The 22676-nt window shown below is 44.5% G+C and overlaps 1 protein-coding gene across 1 annotated transcript; it reads right to left on the minus strand.

The window, feature by feature from the left end:
- Positions 1-107: 107 nt before the first annotated feature.
- Positions 108-20475, minus strand: LOC101423201 (zinc finger protein 555). Its single transcript, XM_058282261.2, has 4 exons — positions 20360-20475; positions 6422-6548; positions 5801-5981; positions 108-4761 (listed from the first exon to the last, which is right to left on the minus strand). The coding sequence occupies exons 1-4, from the start codon at positions 20360-20362 to the stop codon at positions 3714-3716; spliced, it is 1359 nt and encodes a 452-aa protein (XP_058138244.1). The 5' UTR covers positions 20363-20475; the 3' UTR covers positions 108-3713.
- Between the last annotated feature and the right edge of the window lie 2201 nt (positions 20476-22676).

The raw sequence follows: 22676 nt of genomic DNA on the forward strand, positions 1-22676 counted from the left end.
TTTAAACCAACACATCTCATGGTATACGCTGGAGGAGCCTAGGAAACCAAAACACCCACCCTGGGAAGAAACACGTCTTCTAGCCTCTGAAATCATGAGCCAATAAGTTTCTGTTAAGTCAACGCACTGTATATTTATTTTTACAGCCAGGAAATTAAAACACCAGCAAATGAAAAAGAGAGAGGCCGAGCGAGCGCACGCAGCCCCTGTGCACTCGGCCACCCGCTGCCGGCGTCGTGGGCAGCACTGCGTTGTCGCCTCAGCAGCCCACGAGCCCGGCCCCGTGAGAGATGCCGCTGCGCCTCAGGAGGACGAACTCCTCCGCAGTGTCTGCGTCCGTGCCCCGCGCCCCTTGCCTGTCCACTGCAGGTGGGAGGCGAGGAGAGCTGGAGAAGATGAGCAGACCTGCCGCTTTCCACTGACCGGCAGTGATGGCATTTACTGAAGGAGTCAACAGCAGCAGCAACAGGAGGCACCGTGAATGGAACCTGGGACCTCCTGTGTGGGAAGCAGGCGCTCAACTGGGGAAGCAGGTGCTCAACTGTTGAGCTACCTCCACCCCCATGTTACATTTTTAAGCTTTTCTTTTAGTAGTATACATAACTAAAGGAGGAAAAACAAGATAAATGAGAAGAATGAAATATTTAAAATAGAGAGTAACATTTGTTAGTACAGAACTCATTTGAAGAAACAATCATCAGGATATTTCTTTAAAAATCTACAGGTTTTGTCTGTGGAGAAAAAAGCTTTTTTTTTTTTCATTTCCTTCCCTACTGTGGTAGTTTCATATTATTTATGAATTCCAAAAAGAGGTATGTTTGTAAACAGATCTGTTTCTCTGGGCATGATACCCTTTGATTTAAATTCAAAAGCTTGACATTTACTTAAGTCAAGATTAGGGCTTTGATTGATTGCATCGTTAGGGCGTGCATGGTTGAGTCCCCGCCCCCTTGTGGGCCGATAAACAGACTCTTACACAGAAGTAGACACATGGCAAGATACTCCGGAGTAGAGAGCTCCACAGACAAGCCCTAGGAGAGAACGTGATCCTGGGGTCCAGGAGAGAGCTGAGCAATTCACCTGAGTCTGCAGCTGAAGAGACCTGAGCGCTAACGGCTGAGCAGGCCTGGAAAGAAGCAAGCCCCCAGCCTACAGCTGAGCTAGGAAGAAGCTGGACCCCTGAGCCTTTAGCCGGAAGAGGAAGGCTGAAGCCTCACAGACATCACCCACTATCTTGCTTCAACATGGGGCAACAGAGTTTGGTAGGGAAGTGACCTTGAGTTGGACACTTTAGGGCCTTCTGTCAGCTTTTACCCCAAATAAATACCCTTTAAAAAGCCAGCAGAGTTCTGGCGCTTTGCCTCAGCGCCCCCTTCGCTAATACACCCATCGCCCCATCCCCTACCCCAGCTGATGATCATGTCTGTTCTCACCTGTTCTTGAAGTCTCTGAACCACGTTAAGGTGACTGAAGCATCCTATTTTAAGTACAAATCAACAAACAATAACTGAACACATAGAGAGAGACTGCATTGAGCTTTCTAGTAACAGAAAAACCCCCAAATCTCTCTGATATATGGGAAGGCATTTGTTTTCATATTGAAGGTCTAGGCTAACCCAGCTGCTCATAAATGGAGGGTATCAAAGTTGCACATGGGGTTTTTTGGGCTGTACTACCAGAGCTGTTGTGGTGGAATCAGGGACACAGGGTTACAAGTATTAAGAGAACAAGATGTCTGCTATGAAAGGACTATATGAACACAGAAAGATCTAGAGAGGGGACGAGAGCATCAGAGGAGGTAACCAACCACGAGGGCCTGACTCAGCGGCAGAGGACGTGTCGGGGCTTACGGGAAGCCCAAACTGTGGATGTCTGACCACAGAAACGGATCTTGATATGGAGTTCGTGGAAATTCCTGTGGAAGCCTATACCTCTGAGAAAATGAAAGTCAAGTACTTAGTGTATGCGGTGACAATCCTCTTGGTTGGTGGGGCTAAGAATCAGGAAAATGAGCTGGAAACTAGTGTGTACTAAGACCATGTGCATCCATCTCTCTCCCTGTACTGTGGCTACGGAAATTCAGCAATGGCTTGTTCACCCCTGCCTTCCAAATCAATGCAAGTTAGGTTACTGGTAAGTCCTAACAACAAACTGTAAACTAAAGAGATTATGGGAAATATAATTCCCAACATTACTGACACTGACATAATACAATTCGGGACAACCATTTTCAAGCCTGGATTTCATTATCACACACACGTGTCTCCTAACTTAAAGCCTATTGTCCAATTCCCAATCAGAAGGGCAAACGGCAAAGGGCAAAAATTGAAAATAACAAATCATATGAGAATGTGCTCTCTGAAGGACTCTGCATGGTTACAAAGTTATGCCAACAACTTATTAGCAAGGAAAATAGAATAAGGCTCCTCTGGCAATTGAAAAGATTCTCTTAGTATAAAAGGAAAACAGAATATATATAATGGATGACATCCAGGATCTGCCATACTGGGCCAGTAAGAAAACCACAAAAATGCCAAAGTTTCCAATATAAAAAAATTAAACCTACTTGGATGTAAAAATAAACTTCAAATCACCCATGGGTCCAAAAAACTACAGAATGGAAAGATTAGTTTAATATAATGAATTAGAAGAACATTACCTGCCAATCTTTATATACCATAGTTCAAAGAGTACTTAGTTATTGCCCACTTAAATGTTTATTTGCATGGAAGAAGATGTAACTCAACCAGTTGGGTGCCCACCTACCATATGGGAGGTCCTGGATTCAGGTCCCACTGCCTCCTAAAAGCAGACAGACACCGCCCCCGTCGCAAAGAGCCAGACGCCGCCACTGCCTCAAGGAGCCAGATGCTGCCACTGCCAGGAGCTAGACACCACCCCACCACAAGCTAGACGCCACCCTGCCGCCACCAGCAGATGCCACAAGCGCATGTGGCCTTTGAGCACTCCCTTCTCACGTGGGAGTCCCAGGTTTTGGTTCCCAAGGCCTCCTGGAGAAGGTAAGGAAACAATGAGAGAACAATTCGGGCGTGGTTAGATAAGTAAATTTTTTTAAAATTTTACTTAGAAAACTAAGAACTGGAAATTCACTCCCTAGTGGTCCATTTTAAGGATGAGGTGCTGATAAAGGCAATACCACATTCATAACTTTTATAAGCTTTCTGTTCTCATGTGACTTAATAACGAGTCCACCTGTAGGAGGCTTTCCCACGTTACACTTGCACTGTTTCTCTACAGTGTGTGTTCTTAAGTGTCCTAAGGAAGAGGAGCAGTGGAAGGCTTTCCCACACTGCTCACATTCACAGGGTTTCTCTCCAGTGTGTTCTCACACGCGCTGTTAAAGATGAGCGCCACGTGACGACTTTCCCACATTCCTCACATTCACAAGGTCTTGCTCCAGTGTGTAGTTCTTACATGTTGCTGTAAGAGTTCAGGCAACGGAGGGCATTCATACGGTTTCTCAGCAGTGTGCTCTCACATGTTTTTGTACAGCTATGAGTTGACAGAGGGCTTTCCCACACTGCTTGCATTCATAGGGTTTCTTTCCAGTATGTATTCTCACGCGTCCTTGAAAATATGACGGATGACTGGAGGCCTTCCCACACTGCTTACATTCATAAGGTTTCTTTCCAGGGTGCATTCTCACATGTCCTTGAAAGCAAGCAGGCAAACTACAGGTTTTCCCACATTGCTTACATTCGTAGGGTCTCTCGACAGTGTGCATTCTTATGTTTTCGTAAGGATATGGGCCAACTGAAGGCTTTCCCACACTGCTTGCACTCATAGGGTTTCTCTCCAGTGTGTACTCTTAAATGTCCCTGAATGGATGAGGGGTGACGGAAGCCTTTCCCACACTGCTTACATTCATAGGGTTTCTCCTCACTGTGAGACTTCTCATGTCTTCTGAAAGACTGGGAATACGTGAAGGTTTTCCCACATTGGTTGCATTCATAAGGTTTGTCTCCAGTGTGCATTACCATGTGTCTTCGAAGATCTGAGGAGTAACTGAAGGCTTTCTCACACTGCTTACATTTATATGGCTTTTCTCCAGTGTGAATTCTCACATGACTAGTGAGACCTAGTACATCAATGAAAGCCTTCCCACACTGCTTACATTCATAGGGTTTCTCTTCACTGTGAGACCTTTCATGTCTTCTGAAAGTTTGGGAATATGTGAAGGTTTTCCCACATTGGTTGCATTCATAAGGTTTGTCTCCAGTGTGCATTACCATGTGTCTTCGAAGAGCTGAGGAGTAACTGAAGGCTTTCTCACATTGCTTACATTTATACGGCTTCTCTCCAGTGTGAGTCCTCACATGACTGGTAAGACCTACTAAATCAATGAAGGCTTTCCCACACTGCTCACAGTCATAGGGTTTCTCTTCAGTGTGAATCCTTTTATGGCGGTTGAAGGAAGAGCTGTGAGGAAACGTTTTCCCACATACTCTACATGCGTAGGGTCTCTCACCAGTGTGAGTTCTCAGGTGGACTCTCAGGTCAGAGGGATAGCTGTAGGCCTGCCCACATTCCCGACACTGGTATGGCTTGTGTCCAGTGTGGACTGTGATGTGACTCTTAAGGGATGAATGATACTTGAAGACTTTTCCACACTGACTGCATTCAAATGGTTTTATTCTAGTAAGAGTTTTCCTGTATAGACTGAGATTTGGAATCTGGCTGACGATTTCTCCACCTTGATCACCTTCATTACTTTCACAGAGTTTCTCTGCCATGTGATTTCTGTCAAAAATGAGAGGCATGTTGATTAATATAAGCATTAGTGTTACATTTTATCCATTTTCAGTGAAAGCATAGGTTTTCTGCCTTGTGAACTGTTTGAAAGTACAATAAAGTGAAATCTCTGGAGAGGGGCTTAACCACAGCCATTATTAAAATATAATTTCTTATCTAATGTTGTTTCCTGATCATTGTTTCCAAATGAATTGTTTGAAACATGCAACATTTAAGGAACAATTTTTCCCCCCAGAAAACTCTGAATAAACAAATTTGGAGCTAGGCTTATGTATATTTGTGTGCTTTGTTCATTTTTTTGTGTGTGTCCTTTTTTCTTTTTTTAATTATCTTGTTTTTTTTAAGATATATAGATCACAAAAAATGTTACATTAAAAAATACAGGGAAGTGGGTGCGGCTCAACCATTTGGCTCCCGCCTACCATATGGGAGGCCCTGGGTTCGCTTCCCAGGGCCTCCTTGTGAAGGCAGGCTGGCCCGCGCCCGCAGAGAGCTGGCGCAGCAAGATGACACAACAAAGGGAGACAAGCAGACACAGAAGAAAGCAGGAATGGATGCAGACAGCAAGCAAAGAGGCAAGGGAGAGGATAAAAAAAATAAATCTTTAAAAATATATATATATAAAAAAGAGGTTCCCATATACCCCATACCCCACCCCCACCCACTCCTCCCACATCAACAACCTTTCATCAGTGTGGCACATTCATTGTATTTGGTGAATACATTATGGAGCACTGCTGCATCGCGTGGATTATAGTTTACATTGTAGTTTACGCTCTCCCCCAGTACATTCAGTGAGTCAAGGTAGGGTATTTAATGTCCAGCATCTGTCCCTGCAATACCATTCAGGACAACTCCAAGTCCAAGGTCCATGGGATGGAGGAATAAAATATGGATCAGAGTGAACTTACTGGTATTCTACTACTGAACTACTGTGACTCTAGCAATGGAAGAAACTGCTTTGTTAATTTTTGACATACTATAATTTTCTCCTGACAAACTACTTTTTCTTGTGAGTGTGACTCACCTCAGATGTCTCGCCTGATTTTTGTGCTGACCTTCAGTGTTACGTTCTTCCCCAATTTTTTGCAAAATGGAGTCCCAATAATTTCCTGTGAACTGTGCTAATTTATATCCCCTGTGTATTTTTTGCCCATAAATGTCCATCTGAGAAGTAGACCCACTGGCCTTAAACTGAGTCTCATCATCTGAAAGAAAAGAAAAAAATGAACAAATTTTAAAAGGAAGAAATCATCTGTTAGAAAAAGAAAAAGACGCTGAGGAGTTTGGCTATTTCAGGATTTCATCACTAACAGACACAGGGGTCAGAATTTACTAACCACAGTAAAACTGTCATGAGGTTTCCAAAAACAAACTGCTCTGGGCCCCCAAATGACCCATGAAACCTATACCCACACTGATGGCACGGAGTTTCAAAGTCTTTTAACCAAGACAGAAAAACTCGGTTTAATGCCCAGATCCTCCCTGTCACAGAGAAACGATTAGATTTTATTTCCTTACTGATGTGGCCATGCCTGTCTTATTTACAAATGTGTTCTTTTTCTACGTTCCAAATCTTGGAATGAGCTTGATAAGCAAAATAATGCTTCTTCTCGAAATAACTAAGGGAAGAAATGATCATCCTTACCTACTGAGGCCCAATTCCGGAAGGTTTCCAGCATCACGTCTCTGTAGAGTTCCCTCTGAGCAGCATCCAGCAGAGCCCACTCCTCCATGGTGAAGTCCACAGCCACGTCCTCCAAGGCCACTGAGACCTGGAACATTCAACACACGTGTGCAGGAGGACGGGTGAGGCTGGCAGCACTGGGGGACTGGATGCGGTTCCCAGGATATTCACACAGGGCTCTGCGGTCTCCCACCATCTGCTCTGACTCAGTCACCAGGACTCTTACTCTTCGTTCTTACTCGCTTTCTCATGGCTAGAACAGCACCACCACCACGCTGACTTTATCTTTACCTTTTTACCCTGACCACTTGGAGGCTTATTCTTCTCTATCAGAAGGACACAGAGCACGCTGGAGAAATGAGAGAACTGCTACCCATATGAAACCACCTTTTCCATTTTAAGACCCTTATTTCCTTACATCTCCCTGCCTATTGTTCAAAATGTCATTCAGCACTACAAGAAGCAAAGGAACCTGGATGAAGTTTTATGGACTAAAAATAAAATTGGAGCCTCAGAGACTTTCTTTCTATCCCCCTCACTAAACATGAGAGGCCAAGAGGCTGTGGAAACCCAATTTGCAACAAGGATTACCTGGACATGTTGTCTCTGAACCCCAGGCCATTAGAAGAAGACAGGTCCAATTGCCTGGATGAAGATCTTCTTTTGGAGAAGTATTAATTTTAAATTATTCATGTGCCAATTATAACAGACCTAGCTTCTACTCTTCTTCTCTGTGTCATTTCATGGGAACATAAAGTTGTTGAGAAGGTAGCGCTCAGGAAAGACGTTGTAACTTGGACCTCCACACACTCCCTCCACTTCTGAGCTTCCGTGCTGCTGCTCACCAACTTGGAGTTCACACACAGAGCTTGTAAACATGCCAAAAAAGCTCTTTCCACCACAGTCATAAAACAGGCCTCCAGGCCTTGTTGGCCTTTAGGAAGAAGTTAAGAATTCTGCTTGTAACATGTGTGATTGTGACTATGCCCACGATTACAGCACACAAAGAGAGGCTCGGCAGTGCCTTCCTCCAAAACCTACACTTCTCTGACTCAAATTCCAGGCGGAAGTGACTCCCCAGAGCCGCTCTAGAGGGTACCCTCCCAAGTTCTCTCCTTTCCAAGCTCCCTGTTTGACACATGACCATGACAGCCAAATCCCCGAGTACGGGAACCACTGAGCTGGTTGGTATCCCAAAATCCTGGTCTTTCAAAGATATAATCCACTGACATCACAGGCAGGGAATAGAGAAAAACACCCCAATTCTGACGCTAGAATTTACTTATTCAGCAGGGCAGCAGCATTATAGGAATAACCCTTTTGTTAGAGCAGGGCGTGAAATGAGCTGAGTCAGCCTTAACTGTTCTTGGTACAGCTAATGTGTATTGTTTTCTCTCAACAAAGTTCTAACACATAGTGTGCAGAAAAGAGTTGGCACAGCAGGCCTGAGAATGCTACGTGGACGGCTGTGGTGTCATCCATGGTCTGAAACAGCAGTTATGCTGCTATGTGTTGTGAGAGGTAAGTTATTTCCTGCTTTCACAGAGTCCCTCCAAAACCGAGGACTGACACCAACCACTGGGCCTGGACTGAGAACCCAGGGGTGGGAACCCAGAATTGCACCCTGTTAAGCTGATTGGTGTATGTCCTGCTTGGGCTACCCCAACAACTGTGACTTCTTTGCCTCCAGGGGTGTCATGTGTGCCCTGTGGGATGACACTTCTTTTTTAAGTCCTGGACTACCATGACGTTGCACAGGCCCCAGAAGACATAGGCCAATTAAAATTATTAGCCAGAGTTGTGCTGTGTATAAGATGGTGCCCAGGCTAAAAAAAAAGGTTCATACAAAAACGTGAGGAGGAAGCCCCCTGGCTTTCTAAGAGAGAACCCTTGTGAGTAATGGGATTAGTTTCAACTGGCAAGAGACTCTCACATCTACAGTCCAGGGATTTTTGACACGGCCGTCAAGCACACCCAGCTGGCACAACCGTGTGCTCAGCAAATGGTGCTGGGAGAGCTGGACACCCATATCCAAAAAAAGGAGAGGACCCCTCTCTCACATTTTATACAAAAACTAACTCAAAATGGATAAAAGACCTAAATACAAAAGCTACAACCATAAAATTAGAAGAAAATGTAGGGAAACATCTAGATAAGACCTTGTAGAAGATGAGGATCTCTTAAACCTTATATCCAAAGAACAAAAGAAAAAAATAGATAAATGGGACCTCCTCAAAATTGAACGCTTTTGTTTTTCAAAAGACTGTATCAAGAAAGTAAAAAGGCAGCCTACTCAATGGGGGAAAAGATTTGGAAACTAAATATCTGATAAGGGCTTGATATCCACATTATATAAAGAGATCATACAACTCAATGATAAAAAGACAACTCAATTTAAAAATGTGCAAAAGCTCTGAATAGACATTTCTCCAAAAATGAAATACAAATGGCAAAAAAGCACATGAAAAAATTGTCAACATCACCAGCTATGAGGGAAATACATATCAAAACTACAAGGACAGGAAGTCGATTTGGCTCAATGGAGAGAGCACCCGCCTACCACGAGAGATCCAGGGTTCAAACCCAGGGCCTCCTGACCCGTGTGATGAGCTGGCCCACATGCAGTGCTGATGCGTGCAAGGAGTGCCGTACCACGCAGGGGTGTCCCCCGCATAGGGAATTCCCATGTGCAAGGAGTGCGCCCCGTAAGGAGAGACGCCCAGCGCAAAACAAAGTCCAGCCTGCCCAGGAGTGGCACCGCAAACACGGAGAGCGGATGCAGCAAGATGACGCAACAAAAAGAGCCACAGATTCTTGGGCCGCTGACAAGAATAAAAGCGGACACAGAAGAACACAGTGAATGGACACAGAAAGCAGACAATGGCGGGGGGAGGGGGAAGGGGAGAGAAATAAATTAAAAAATAAATCTTTAAAAAAAAATTTTTCCATCTACAGGGAAGCGGATGTGGCTCAATGCATAGGGCATCTGCCTACCACATGGGAGGTCCAAGGTTCAAACCCAGGGCCTCCTGACCCATGTGATGAGCTGACCCATGAGCAGTGCTGATGTGTGCAAGGACTGCCGTGCCACGCAGGGGTGTCTCCCATGTAGGGGAGCCCCACGCACAAGGAGTATGTCCCATAAAGAGAGCCACCCAGTGTGAAAGAAAGTGCAGCCTGCCCAGGAATGGCACCACACACACGGAGAGCTGACGCAGCAAGATGACAAAGAGAGATACGGATTCCAGGTGCTGCTGACAAGAATACACATGGACAAAGAAGAACACACAGTGAATGGACAAAGAAAGCAGACAACCGGAGGCGGGGTTGGTAAGGGGAGAGAAATAAATGAAAAATAAATCTTTAAAAAAAAATTCCATCTACATGGGAAATGGATAGGATTCAAGCAGTTGAGTGCCCACCTACTACATGGGAGGTCCCAGGTTTGGTTCCCGGTTCCTCCTGAAGAAGACAGTAAGACAGCAAGCTGACAGAACGGGCTAGCATGGCGAGCTGACACAACGAGGTGACACAACAAGGAGACAAAACGAGAGACACAACAAAGTGTGAGTGAATACGGCTCAAGCAATTGGGTGCTTCCCTCCCACATGGGAGGTCCCAGGTTTCAGTTCCCAATGCCTCCTAAAAAGAAGACAGGCAGACACAGCACACAACAGACACAGAGAACACAATAGCAAGCACAAACAATTTAGTCTATTTAGAGAGAAATGGTTACGTAAGTTCATAACATCATATGCACCTTTATAAAATTAAGAATACCATGCATTAATATGAAAAGAGCTGCAGGACTTATAAACATATTTAAAAACCATGTTATCTTTTCCATTACAAAGACATGAAAGAGAAATATATGTCCATTCCCAATTGCTTGTTTTATATATATATAAAAACAACTGTCAGGATGCATTAAAAAAATATCCTAATAACTGGTTATCTGTACATGGGCAGTAGAATAGACCAAAATATGCTAGTAGTGAATCTTCTGACTTTAGACTGTCAATTTGATGTGGCATTTTTAAGCTTTGCATACATTACTTTTAAAAATATGCAGATGAAATTCTATTAACTTTTCAAGAGTTAAACAATCTTAATAGAAAGCCACTTTTCTACGTAGGAGACCTAGATTTAATGTCAAAGAAAAAATTCTCTCCCTACTGTGAAAGCATCCTGGTCTCTCTTCTCTGCTCCATAGAGCTGAGGATAAAGTCCATCTTGACTGTTTATCACTGCCTGGTGTAATTTTTTACTTTGAAAAATTCTCTATACACTGACATAATGAAAACAGAAAGTAGACTAAAGGAAATTTTTCAAATTCATTTGTATAAGTAAAATGAGAAATGGTATGAATTTTCACTTCCACTTCATCTCAAACTGGAGATTAGTTTCAGGAACCAGTAGACTCTTTTACAATACTGGCAAGGTGGACCTAATCTGTTAAATGTATCGCATTTTTAAGCATTTACATAACGTCTTGGCAGTTTTGCTCATATCATATGAAATAGGAATTTACTACAAAAACTGGTTACAGGACTTCTGGGAAGATGGCGGACTAGAAAGGTACGGGACTCTCTTCTCCAGAAAAATAGCTAGAAGACAGGCTGAAACAGCCTAGAAAAAGATCTTCTAGGGCTTAGGACACGAGGCGAAGGATAAACATCGTCCACAGGAGAGAAGGACAAAGGAGGGAAACAGCGACGACAGAAGTGTTGAGTTGAAACCAGTGGCTGCTGCTGCCAGCACCATCCCACAGGAAAGACACTGTAGAGCTCTCGGGCCTCTGGGCCTGTGACTACAGAGGGGGCTCCAGGGTCCACCACCCCAGGAAAGGGCAGAGAGAGGGACAGGCTTGAGGCTGACTCAGCTTCTGGCCCACTTACCTCCTCTCCTGTGTCCAGGAGCCCTCCAGGCTGGGCGGGGCTGCGCCACTGTGCCTTGGGACCTGCAAGGGCTAGAGATATGCGACCTCCCAATCCCTCTACTAACAGGGACTGACTGTTAAGGACTAGAGGGGAGTGGAAATACTTCCCACCTGGGACAAGGGAGGGGGCTGCCAGAGAAGGCGGGAGAACTGTCTCAGAGAAAGTCTGAAGGACAAGGCTCCCATCTCCAGGCAGGATCCTCTATCCCACTGATCCCATCTGTGCTGCAACAAATACACGCCCACCAGGCACTGAACTGAGAACTGCCAAAGAGCGCCATCTGCTGCCAGACCAAGGAAGTGCACCTGGGAAACTTTAATAAAATAAGTAGGAGAGACTTTCTCTGGCCTTCCTCCCCAAAGCCTGAGGAAGTGACTCCACAACCAATTACTGGGTCCAGGGCCCAATTCTGAGCAATCAGCAAGACAATCCTAACAGTCCAGATTGAGCCAAGAATCAAAGAGCAGTGGTAACACACAGCCTCCTGCCACTAAATCCCTACAAGAGAGAGAGAAATTGAGCATCTGAGTAAACTACATCCCAGTCACATGCCTAGAGATCAGCAAAAAATCATGAGCCATAGTAAGAAAATAGAAAACATGGCCCAAGAAAAGGATTATATCAAAGCCCCAGAAGAGATGCAGAATTTGAAAGGACTAATCAGTGAGATGCACACAAATTTCCAAAATCAAATTAATGAGTTGAGAGACATATGGTAAAAGAGATAAATGACATCAAGAAGACCTTGAGAGAGTGCAAAGAAGATTTTGAAATCCTGAACAGAAAAGTAACAGAGCTCATGGAAACGAAAGACATAGGTGAGATGAAAAACACATTTGAGGCATACAAGAGCAGACTCGAAATAAAGACCAGCAAAAATTGAAGAGACAAAAGAATTGAAAAAATTGAGCAGAGGCAGAGCTGAAATGACAACACAAAACACAACATTCGTCTCATGGGAGTTCCAGAAGAGAAGGAAAAGGCGCAGAAAGAATATTTGAGGAAATAACAGCTGAAAATTTCCCAACTCTCATGAAAGAAATGAACTTACATGTCCAAGAAGCACACTGTACCCCAATCAGAATAAATCCAAATGGACCCACTCCCCAGACACATACTATTCAGAATGCCAAAGGTCAAAGATAAAGAGAAAATTCTCAGAGCAGCAAGGGAGAAGCAAACCATCAAGAACAAGGGGCATCCAGTGAGACTTAGGGCAGATTTCTCTTCAGAAACCTTGGAGGTGAGAAGACAGTGGTATGACACAATCAGGATACAAAGAGAAAAACTGCCAGCTGAGAATTCGTTATCCAGCAAACTTGTCTTCAGATATGAAGATGAGTATAAAATATTCACAAACAGAAACTAAGACAGTTTGAAAAAAAGAATCCAAATTTTCAGAAAATATTAAAGGAAACCTTAGAACCTGAACGAAAGAGACAGGCTTGGAGGAGAGTATAGAAGAAAGAATAGCAGGAAGGATAAGCAAAAGAGTAAGAAGACAGACAAAAATAAGATATGACATATGAAAAACAAAGAATAAAATAGAAGAAGTAAGTAGCGCATTTACAGTAATATCACTGAATATGAATGGATTAAACTCCCTAACAAAAAGATACAGGCTGACAGAAAGGACCAAAACACATGAGGCATCCATATGCTGCTTACAGGAAACTCACCTTGGACCCGGGGATACAAACCAGCTGAAAGCGAAAGGGTGGAAAAAGATACTCCCCAGGAATAGTAACCAGAAAAGAGTAGGGGTAGCTACACTAATACCGGACAAAACAGACTTTAAATGCAAAATGAGATTCTGGTGTAGGACAGCAATTTATTATGAGAGATACAGAAGGCCATTATATATTAATAAAAGGGACAATCCACCAGAAAGATATAACAGCCATAAATATATACGCACCTAATCAGGGTGCCCCAAAATACATGAGACAAACTCTGGGGAAACTGTAGGAAGAAAGAGACGTCTCTACAATAATCATTGGAGACTTCAACACCCCACTCACATCATTAGACAGAACAACTAGACAGAGGATCAACAAAGAAAGAGAATTTGAACATTATGATAAAAGACTTAGATCAAACAGACATATACAGAACGCTACATCCAAACTCAGCGGGTTATACATTATTCTCAAGTGCCCAAGGATCTTTCTCACACATGTTAGGGTACAATGCAGCTCTCAAGAAATATAAAAAGACTGAAATTATACAAAGCACCTTCTCAGATCACAATGGAATGAACCTGGAAATCAATAATAGACAGGAAAAAAATAAATTTGCAAATGTGTGGAGGCTGAACAACACACTCCTAAAGAATCAGTGGGTTAAAGAAGAAACTGTAAGTGAAATCAGTAAATATATTGAGGCAGATGAAAACAAGAACACAATATCAAAACTTACCAAATACAGACAAGGCAGTCTTTTTTTTTTAAATTTCTCCCCACTCCCTCCATTGTCTGCTCTCTGTGTCCGTTCGCTGTGTGTTCTTCTGTGTCTGCTTGTATTCTCATTAGCCAGCTCCAGGACCCAATCCTAGAACCTTCCAGAGTGGAAGAGAGATCATTCTCTTGCGCCACCTCAGCTCCCTGACCTGTTGCATCTCTTACTGTCTTTCCTCTGGGTCTCTTTTTTTTGCGTCATCTTACTGAGTCAGCGCTCTACGTCAGCCAGCTCACCACACGGGCTGGCCTGCCCTCACCAGGAGGCCCTGGGTATCGAACCCTGGAACTCCTGTATGGTGGACGGGAGCCCAACTGCTTGAGCCACAACTGCTTCCCCAGACAAGGCTTTTTTTTTTTTAAGATTTATTTATTTATTTAATTCCCCTCCCCTCCCCCGGTTGTCTGTTCTCTGTGTCTATTTGCTGCGTCTTGTTTCTTTGTCCGCTTCTGTTGTCGTCAGCGGCACGGGAAGTGTGGGCGGCACCATTCCTGGGCAGGCTGCACTTTCTTTCGAGCTGGGCGGCTCTCCTTATGGGCGCACTCCTTGTGCGTGGGGCTCCCCTATACGGGGGACACCCCTGTGTGGCACGGCACTCCTTGCGCACATCAGCACTGCACATGGGCCAGCTCCACACGGGTCAAGGAGGCCCGGGGTTTGAACTGCGGACCTCCCATGTGGTGGACAGACGCCCTAACCACTGGGCCAAAGTCTGTTTCCCAACAAGGCAGTCTTGAGAGGAAAATTTATAGTCCTAAATGCCTACAGTAAAAGAAGAAAGGGCTAAGCTCAAAGATTTAACTGAACAACTAGAGAACCTAGAAAAAGAACAGACCAATCCCAAAGGAAGCAGAAGGAAAGAAATAATAAAGATTAGAGCAGAAATTAATGAAATTGAGAACAAAAAATAGAGAAAATCAACAAAACCAAAAGCTGGTTCTTTAAGAAGATCAACAAAATTGACAAACCCCTCACTAGACTAACCAAAAAAAAAAAAAGAGAGAGAAGATGCAAATAAATACAATCAGAAATGAAAGGGGGGAAACGGACTTGGCCCAGTGGTTAGGGCGTCCGTCTACCATATGGGAGGTTCGCGGTTCAAACCCCGAGCCTCCCTGACCCGTGTGGAGCTGGCCCATGCGCAGTGCTGATGCGCACAGGGAGTGCCGTGCCACGCAGGGGTGTCCCCTGCGTAGGGGAGCCCCACACGCAAGGAGTGCACCCCATAAGGAGAGCCACCCAGTGCAAAAGAAAGTGCAGCCTGCCCAGGAATGGCGCTGCCCACACTTCCCGTGCCGCTGACACAGCATAAGCGGACAAAAGAAACAAGACGCAGCAAATAGACACAGAGAACAGACAACCGGGGGAGGGAAGGGAATTAAATACATAAATAAATCTTTAAAAAAAAAAAAAAAGAAAGAAATGAAAGGGGGGGAGTTACAACTGACTCCACATAAATAAAAAGAATGAGGATATTATGAGAAACTGTATGCTAACAAAATAAGACACCTAGATGAAATATACAAATTCCTAGAAATGCCCAAACTACACTGACACTTCAAGAAATACAAGAACTTAACAAATCAATCACATTTAAGGAGATTGAATCCGTCATCAAAAGTTTCCCAGCAAAGAAAAGTCCAGGACCAGATGGCTTCACAGGTGATTTCAAAAAGAATACCAATTCTGTTTAAACTCTTCCAAAACACTGAAGAAAAGGGGAAATTACCCAACCCATTTTATGAAGCCATCATCTCCCTAATACCAAAGCCAGATAAAGATACTACAAGAGGGAAGCAGATGTGGCTCAACTGATAAGAGTGTCCGCCTACCATATAGGCGGTCTGGGGTTCAAACCCAGGGCCCTCCTGGCCTATGTGGTGAGCTGGCCTACACGCAGTGCTGTCAAGCTCAAGGAGTGCCATGCAGGGGAGTCCCCCGTGTAGGGGAGCCCCACGCACAAGGAGTGCTCCCCGCAAGGAGAGCCGCCCAGCGGGAAAAGCGCAGCCCGCCCAGGAGTGGTGCCACACACGGAGAGCTGAAGCAGCAAGATGACACAACAGAAAAGAGACACAGATTCCTAGTGCCGCTAAGAATCCAAGCGGATACAGAAGAACACACAGCAAATGGACACAAGAGAGCAGACAATGGGGGCGGGGGGAGAAGGGAGATAAATAAATCTTAAAAAAAAAAAGATACTGTAAGAAAAGAAAATTACAGACCAGTCTCTCTAATTAACATAGATGCAAAAATTCTCAAGAAAATACTTGCAAATCAAATCCAACAGCTTATGAAGAGACTTATACATTACAATCAAGTGGGATTTTATTCCTGGTATGCAGGGCTGGTTCAACATAAGAAAATCTGTCAACATAATACACCATATTAACAAACTGAAGGGAGAGAAAAAAACACACCATCATCTCATTTGATGCAGAAATGGCATTCGACAAGATCCAGCACCCTTTTTTGATAAAAACACTTCAAAAGATAGGAATAAAAGGAAAATTCCTTAGTATGATAAAAGGTATATATGAAAACCCCAGAGCCAGCGGGGAAAGGTTGAACGCTTTCCCTCTAAGATCAGCATCAAGACAAGGATGCCCACTCTCACCATCATTATTCCATATTGTACTAGGAGTTCTAGCTAGGGCAATCAGACAAGAAAAAAAAATTAAAGGCATCCAAACAGGAAAAGAGGAAGTAAAATTCTCACAGTTTGTGGAGGACATGATTCTGTACTTAGAAAATCCTAAAGTATCCATGACTATTTGAGGTAATAAATGAGTTCATCAAAGTGGTAAAATACAAGATCAACACCCAAAAATCAGTAGTGTTTTTGTACACTAATACTGAACAATCTGAGAAGGAAATCAGGGGGAAAATTACATTGTCAATAGCAACAAAAAGACTCAAATACCTAGGAATCAATTTAACCAAAGTAGTACAGGACCTATATGCAGAGAACTACAAAAGAATGCTAAAATAAATTTTAAAAGACCTAAACAAATAGAAAGACATTCCTTCTTCATGGATTGGAAAAATAAATACTGTGAAGATACCAATCTTACCCAAACTGATTTATAGATTCAATGCAATACCAATCAAAATTCCAACAGCTTACTTTACAGAATTAGAAAAGGCAACTACCAAATTCATTTGGAAGGGAAACTGCACCCAAATAGCCAAAAGCATTCTAAAAAAGATGAACGACACAGGAGGAATTTCACTGCCAGACCTTGAAACATATTACAAAGCCACAGTGGTCAAAACAGCCCGGACTGGCATAAAGACAGACACACTGATCAGTGGAACAGAAATGAGAGTACAGAAATAAACCTGATCTATACAGTCACCTGGTTTTTAACAAACCTACCAAGTCAATGTTAACGGGACAAAACACTCTTCAACAAATGGTTCTGCACATCTGGATTATCTATAACCAAAACAATGAAAGAGGACCCCTATCTCAGTCCCCATACAAGAATCAACTCAAAATGGATCAAAGACCTAAATATAAAAGCCAGGACCATAAAACTCCTAGGAGAAAATGTTGGGAAACATCTTCAGGACCTTATAGTAGGTGGTGTTTGCTTGGACCTTACACCCAAAGCACTTGCAACAAAAGAAAAAAGAGAGATCACGCTGCAGGACATGGCTCCTTGAGCCACGGTGACTCTGGTGTTCAACCACTTTCCTCAGGGCCCCCGTTCATAAAGCAGGGGCCGGGTCCTGGCTGCCGTCTCTAAGACTACATTTCCCGGGGGCCCTCACGGTGGAGTGCACTTACAGCCCTAGTCCCAGGGCGCACGGGTGGCAGCCGACACGCGGGCACATTTGGGCGCACAGGGAGCTGGGGCTGGCTCTCCGAGGCATCACCTCGGCTGCAAACCATGGGGACACTGGACCGCTTTCCTCGCGGTGTCCGCGGGCTCCTGATGACCTGCCTCAGCCTCAGGCTGCGATTCACTGCCAGGCCAGCCCGTGGGCTGAGCCGCCTCCCCTGCACCCAGGGAGACCCGCCTGCGCCCTGGGCAGCTCCAGGCACCGCCCCACGTCTGGTCCTTTCCCAGGGCTGGATCTGAGGTTTCTTCCTCCAGGGAGAGAGCTCGCGAAAATGTCACAGGAAAAAGGGGCAAAAAAGGAAAATTGAGAAAATGACCCAAACTGAGGAAGGCTGGTTTAGGGAAAAAGAAGAGGAGTCTAAGACCTGGCAGAAAAACAATATATGACCGTGGAACCCGGCCCGGAAACCCCGAGGGAAAGACTCCCACCAAGGAGGCTGCCGGAAGAACCTGCAAAGAACCCAAACATGAGAACCCCATCGGGAAGGAGATTTGTCCCGGGTGAAGGGAAAGCCCAGGACCTCCTTCAGGGCCTCATCATTAGGCTCCTGGGGCACTATCAGAACAGGTGGGTAATCTATCAGAACAGCAAAAAGCTGGGGCCCCTCCCCCGAACAGCAGCAAGGAGAGGATAATCAAGAGCTTAAAAATAACCACACAGGGTAGCCTCTCTCTCTGCCTGCAGCAGCCTGCACCTACACCTGGGCATGTGTAATCTGTTATTTTTCCTCATTTTTCTGTTCTCTTCTCCCATTTTCTCAATTAAATACTGGCCTAACTGAAACAATTTAAAAATTAAAACAAAACAAAACAAAACAAAACAGATGAACGGGACCTCCTCAAAATGCACCTCCCAGGACTTTGTCAAAAGGGTGGAAAGGCAGCCCACTAAGTGGAAGAAAATATTTGGAAATCACATATCCAATAAGGGTGTAATATCCAGGATATATAGAGATGCTACCACTCAACAATAAGACAAATGATGCAATTTAAAAATGGGCAAAAGACTTGAACAGACATTTGTCCAAAGAAATACGACAAAAAAAAAAGAGACACATGAAGAAATGATCAACACTCATGATCAGGGAAATACAAATCAAAACTACAATAAGGTATCATTTCACACCTATCAGAATGGCCACTATTAAATAGAGAGAGACCTACAAGTGCTGGAGAGGATGTGGCGAGAGAGGAACACTTATTCACTGCTGGTGAGAATGCAGAATGGTGCAGCCCCTGTGGAGGACTGCTGGGCAGTTCCTAAGGAAGTTGAACATGGACTTTCCACGTGACCCTGCCATACCACTACTGCGCATATACCTAGGAGAACTGAGAGCAGTGACACCAACAGACGTAGGCACACCAATGTTCGCAGCGGCGTTACTCACGGTTGCCAAAAGCTGGTAACAACCCAGGTGTCCAGCGAAAGACGAATGGATACACAAACTAGTCTAGTCACACAATGGAATATTATGCAGCTGTAAGAAGAAATGAAGTTGTAAAGCATATGGGACAAATGGATGAACCTGGAGGACATTACACTGCGCAAAGCAAGCCAGACACAAAAGGACAAATTCTGTATGACTGCATTACTATTGATGTGGGCTGTGGGTGGGAGACTCTGTCTCTTCAGAGATAACCTAAGCTGTTTGACTTGTGGGTGTGGAACGGTAAGAGGCCACAGTCCTGCCCTTAGTGACAATGGCAACGACTCCAGTCCCAGGAAACAGTTTAACAATGCAAGGTCTATAAACTTTAAGTATTTAGGGGAAATACAAAAACCAAATATGCTAAAAGCTTATCTAGAATATTTGGAGTCCATGCTAAAAGCTTACCTAAGATGTGGAAGATATATGCTAATTGAAGCCTATTGAGAACTGAAACAAAGGGACCATTTGGCCTTTCCTCTCTGTATAAAAGACGTTTGAAAATCTTGTTCAGGGCTCGGGATTCAAACAGAAAGCTCCTGAGTGCGGCCGGCCGTCAATAAACCATTTTTCCTTCTCAAAATAATTCCTGAGTCCTGGCCTCTCTATATGCAAATAATTAAACCTCTCTCAAATTCTACAACACTATGAACGAAACACATTGTGTTAAACGAGAAACGTATGTTTTTATTCAACTATGTGTTCTTTTTAGGTTTTGTTTACATTTTCAGTTATTAAATGTACAAAAGTTAAAAAAAAAAAAACTGGTTACAAAACGAAAAATACACCTGATGCCCATTTTAAATAAAATTTAAATACCCTTCTCCTATCAGGAGGTCTTGTCACCAAAAAAATTACAAAAGTTCTGTTTCTACATTAGTAGGTTCGGTTTTTTTCTCGTGCAGAATGTAAGTGGTGCATATTGGGAAAGCCTGTGAGGATAAAGACTCCAGGAGTCTACAGACAGCCTCAAAACAATAGCAATTACGACCCAAAAAATTTCAAAAAAGGTTGGGAAAATCGGGTGCGAGGGGAGGGCCTGGGGTGCCACAGCCCGAGTCGGAGACCCCCGGGTGTCCCGGCCTCACCCCACAGTACGGGCTGAGATGCGGGGCCGCCGCGGCCCACCCTGCGCGCCCGAGGGGCTGAGCCTGAGGCTCGGGGCCGGAGACGTGGGGCCCCGGGCCCCGCCGCACCGCCACCCGGTCTCGGGCCGGCCCGAGCACTCACCATCTCCCACCTCGTGGGTCTCCAGGGCGGCCTCCCGGCAGCCCCCGCGGCCCGCGCTGGGGCGAGCGCGACGGGGGGCGGGGCCACCGCGCGGGGCGGGCTGACGTACACGCGCCGCGCCCGGAAGCAGCCCAACGCTACGCGGGTGGGCACCGCCCCGCCCCGGCGCCGCTGATTGGACAGCACTCCTGGCACCGCCCCCTAGACCGCTGATTGGACAGCCCTCTACAATGGGGGCCCGAGTGACAGGCGCGGGCGGGGCCTCCTGGCCCTGCTTGGACTTCCGCGTTTGCGCGTAGCCGGCTGCTGCGGCCCTGGGTCAGGGACGCTCGTGTCACCACGTGTTAGGATCTGGCCCCGCGTGGCGCTTTGGCCGCTGGCAGTGCTAGGGCCTCGCCGTCCCTCCCGCCCCCCACTTCTGGAGCTTTAGATCTGGAAACCCGCGCACTCGCCAGCGCTGGCGTGGCCGGCGAGGCTGACCCACGGGGTAGACATGACCCGAATTCTCGGGTGGACGTTCTGCCTGGGAAGGGAGTTTATTGCAGATCAGTTTTCGAGTGTTCCTGGAGAACTTTGACGTGTGGAAGTCCTAAGGCATCTGAATTCCTCTTTTAACTGATCTAAGAAAAACCGAAATAAGCTTATATAAATTGAGGTTGGACCTGAGAAATCTTAATACGTTGAACAGGTTGCGCCAAAATACCTAATGCATTTAACAAGACTGTTCGTGTCAGAAACATCCTCTAGGGTGAGATAAAGAAATACATGAAAACAGTGAATATAGTTGTTGTTGTTGTTTTTAAATAATGAAACGGTACAAATAAGCCAAAAGAAGAGACACATAGGGGGGCAAGGTCTGGAAGAGTTTAATCTACTTATTCTCCCAGCGCCAAAATCTATTTCTTGCTGGGCTCCACGTTCTTGACTATAAAGCCAGAAGAGGCTACAAGAGCTCTGGCGAAATGGATCCATGCTCTGTCCCCAGAGTTACAGTTGTATCCATGTTCCCTAGATAAGTGGCTCTAATTTCCTGCATTTATGTGGAAATGTTCATCAACTAGAGGGAGAAATTATAATGGGGGAATCAATGTCATATCTTCCCTGCAGAGTGTAACCAAAACATTTTTTCCCCTTTTAATTATTTGTCAAGTCTTTGGATGACTATACGAAAGGCCCTAGTTCTTTGAACTCCTCCTCGATTGTAGCCAATCCACACTCCAATTTCCATTATTTATTTGACTTAATCCTAAACCACCTTCTGCAATTGTTATGGCTATCTGTGCTTACGCTTCAAGAAAATGAAGCTAAGAGGAGTAAATTCAAGTCATGCAAGATCCTAGACCCAGTTCCATAGGTTGGCCTGAACTTCAACCCAGATTTTTATGAAGCCTCTCTGCCTGCATCGAATACATCTGGTTCTCAAGCATCAGAGAGCGCTTTGTCTTTCAATTTGTATATAGATATGAATATAATATCCTTATTCGCATGCATTAATATATACCATTTTCGTTTACCATGCATTTATTAGATTATCTCATTTGATTGTCACAGAAATTCGAACGGACACTGCAGATAGTGTGATGGCTAATTTCACGTGTCAAGTTGGTCGGATTACGGTGTGCAGTTGTTTGGTAAAGTAGGCACTGGCCTGGTAGTTACCATGAGGGTATTTCACGGATTTAAATCATTAGTTGATTGCATCCATGGCTGATGGCATCTACAATGAGATAACTTCATCCACAATAGACTTCTCATCCAATCTGAAGGTCTTAAAGGAGAACCGATGGTTTCAGCCATCAGCAAGAGAAATTTCTACCTGTTTCAACCAGCCAACTTCTCCTGGAGTTTCCATCAAAACCTTGGCCAGAGTTCCCAAATCGCGGCCTGCCCTATGGAATTCAGACTTGCCAATCCCCACAGTCATTCCCTATAATAAATCCCATAATATTTACACACATATATCCTGTCTATTCTGTTTCTTTGGAAAATGTATATATATATATTTCACACATAAGACTGAGGAAAGTAAGTGATTATCCAACTGGCATAGCAACTAAAACATTTCCAAACAACACCTCAATCTTAAGAGTCATGCTTTCCTAGCTGAGTTTATTTACCATTACAAATGATGCATCTCCTTCAGTTCCATTCCTATCTATGGAACATCCACTTTAATAAGTGTTGTTGAGTTTATTTCCTTGGAAGAGAACAGAAACTTTGTGAAACATTATAATATTCTGGAATATGGGGATTTTTCTGCTGGTTTGAATTATCTACTGAACAAGAATTACTGTCAAAATTCAAAACAAGGAAGCAG

Source organism: Dasypus novemcinctus, chromosome 19, assembly GCF_030445035.2.
Source record: "Dasypus novemcinctus isolate mDasNov1 chromosome 19, mDasNov1.1.hap2, whole genome shotgun sequence".
In the NCBI taxonomy this organism is placed as follows: Eukaryota; Metazoa; Chordata; class Mammalia; order Cingulata; family Dasypodidae; genus Dasypus; species Dasypus novemcinctus.